The sequence below is a fragment of the Bubalus kerabau genome, chromosome 4 (assembly GCF_029407905.1).
Source record: "Bubalus kerabau isolate K-KA32 ecotype Philippines breed swamp buffalo chromosome 4, PCC_UOA_SB_1v2, whole genome shotgun sequence".
NCBI lineage: Eukaryota > Metazoa > Chordata > Mammalia > Artiodactyla > Bovidae > Bubalus > Bubalus kerabau.
In genome coordinates, this window is record NC_073627.1 from 72,858,676 (window position 1) to 72,860,993 (window position 2,318).

Genomic DNA, 2,318 nt, shown 5'->3' on the forward strand with positions numbered 1-2,318 from the left:
TGTCTCCCTTTCTTCTACCTTGACTGAGTCCTTTGCCCTCCCATGATTTGTAGAAGAGGAAGCCACACAGAATGGCCCAGGGATTCCTTTTCCTGTAATCCTGAAAAAGCCTGTCGCCCCTGGGTATCCCTCCAGATAGAATGAGGCCAGTGTCCAGCCCCACCCAGCCTTGCCCAGCACTATAAAGGAGCCTCCCAGATAGCCACCCCCAGGAAGCTGTAGTTCTGTGTCCTCATCAACTATGAGACTCCGTCTCTCTGGGTTACTCTTCCTCCTCGTGATCTCATTGCCTTCAGGTAAGTAATGATGGGTATGGGTCATGAAAATTGAGGGCCTTCTGAGGATTGAGGCACTTGAAAAGCCCTATTGGTGTAAGCCCAGCAGGGAGACCACTGTATCAGTCAGCAGAGGTGCTAGAGGCAAGAGCTGGTTGAGTGTTATTCAGCCCCTGCCCTGATCATCTGTTGCTACCTCCTGAAAGTCTGCCACAGCTTAAGAGAGGGGAGCCCTTTTCACCACATGCATAGATCATTGTCCAGCTATTTACAATCCTGTTTCCCTCGGCTTCCTCTGGTTAGCGCTGGACTCAGTGGCCCTCGCCAAAATGTAATAGCAGGTGAGAGGATGGAGTGTAGAAGGAAAATCCCAAACTGAGAAGCCATTCACCAGGAAAGAGAGGACAGCCCTAAGATTTCCCCCAGGCTCGTGAAGACCGCTTTTTCTTTTGTGTGTATGTGTTTTTTCTCCTTCAGGGAACAGTGTGTTTAGTAACAATGGAGCGACAGTCCGTACTTGCACTCAACTTGGCGGAGATTGTTACTTCGGCTGTAAACTGGGATGGAAATGGGTCGCCTTCTGTCACAATGTACTGTCTTGCTGCATAAAACTGAAGGTTAATAAACCCCCTCAAGTCAACTTACCGTGACCCTCACCTCATGTGTCCAATTAAAAGGATACACAAATGGCTAAAAGGATGAGACCTCTAATTTGTGTGTAAGGATGGTTGACTGGGCTCTGGGTAACAAAAGGGGGCCAGATTATAACCAATTTACTGGCAAAATTTCAGACATGCTTTCTTAAAGGAGCATTGTGGCAATATGCATTCCTACTCTCTTTTCTGCCCTCCAATCTCCAATAAGTAATTCCCACATCCAATTCAAAATCAGTTGATTAATACATGACTACAGGCCCAAGTACATCATGAGAAACTCTGGGCTGGAAGAAGCACAAGCTGGAATCAAGATTGTTGGGAGAAATATCAATACCCTCAGAAATGCAGATGACACCACTCTTAAGGCAGAAAGTGAAGAGGAACTAAAAAGCCTCTTGATAAAAGTGAAAGAGGAGAATTAAAAAGTTGGCTTCAAACTCAACATTCAGAAAACTAAGATCATGGCATCTGGTCCCATCACTTCATGGCAAATAGATGGGGAAACAGTGGAAACAGTGTCAGACTTTATTTTGGGGGGCTCCAAAATCACTGCAGATGGTGACTGCAGCCATGAAATTAAAAGAGGCTTGCTCCTTGGAAGGAAAGTTATGACCAACCTAGATAGCATATTGAAAAGCAGAGATATTACTTTGCCAACAAAGGTCCGTCTAGTCAAGGCTATGGTTTTTCCAGTGGTCATGTATGGATGTGAGAATTGGACTGTGAAGAAAGCTGAGCACTGAAAATTGATGCTCTTGAACTGTGGTGTTGGAGAAGACTCTTGAGTCCCTTGGACTGCAAGGAGATCCAGCCAGTCCATCCTAAAGGAGATCAGTCCTGGGTGTTCATTGGAAGGACTGATGCTGAAGCTGAAACTCCAATACTTTGGCCACCTCATGCGAAGAGCTGACTCATTGAAAAAGACCCTGATGCTGGGAGGGATTAAGAGCAGGAGAAGGGGACGACAGGATGAGATGGCTGGATGGCATCACCGACTCGATGGACATGAGTTTGGGTGAACTCCAAGAGTTGGTGATGGACAGGGAGGCCTGGCATGCTGCAATTCATGGGGTCGCAAAGAGTCTGACATGACTGAGCAACTGAACTGAACTGAACAGGCCCAAGTATAAGACATCCATTGAACCTAATAATGGGCTTCCCAGGTGGAACAGTGGTAAAAAATCTGCCTGCCAATTGTAAAAACCCAGGTTCTATCCCTGGGTCAAGAAGATCTCCTGTAGTAGGAAATAGCAACCTAATCCAGTATTCTTGCCTGGAAAACTTGTATGGACAGAGGAGCAACTGAGCATACACGCACAAGCCTAATAACAATAGCTGACCACATGCCAGTCCCATTTTTAAGTGGTTTCAGTCAGTTAAGTCACTC

At 46.2% G+C, this 2,318-nt stretch overlaps 1 protein-coding gene across 1 annotated transcript; it reads left to right on the forward strand.

Annotated features, from left to right (window-relative positions):
- The first annotated feature begins 241 nt into the window (after positions 1 to 241).
- DEFB136 (defensin beta 136) lies at positions 242 to 925 on the forward strand. Its single transcript, XM_055579688.1, has 2 exons — positions 242 to 296; positions 753 to 925. Exons 1-2 carry the CDS (start codon positions 242 to 244, stop codon positions 923 to 925), a joined length of 228 nt encoding a protein of 75 aa, XP_055435663.1.
- The last annotated feature ends 1,393 nt before the right edge of the window (positions 926 to 2,318 follow it).

Bases quoted from the DNA above. Each gene is read 5' to 3' on its own strand.
- DEFB136 (XM_055579688.1), top strand. From the start codon at position 242: ATGAGACTCCGTCTCTCTGGGTTACTCTTCCTCCTCGTGATCTCATTG. The intron at 297-752 runs GTAAGTAATGAT...TTTCTCCTTCAG, and splicing joins CGTGATCTCATTGCCTTCAG to GGAACAGTGTGTTTAGTAAC.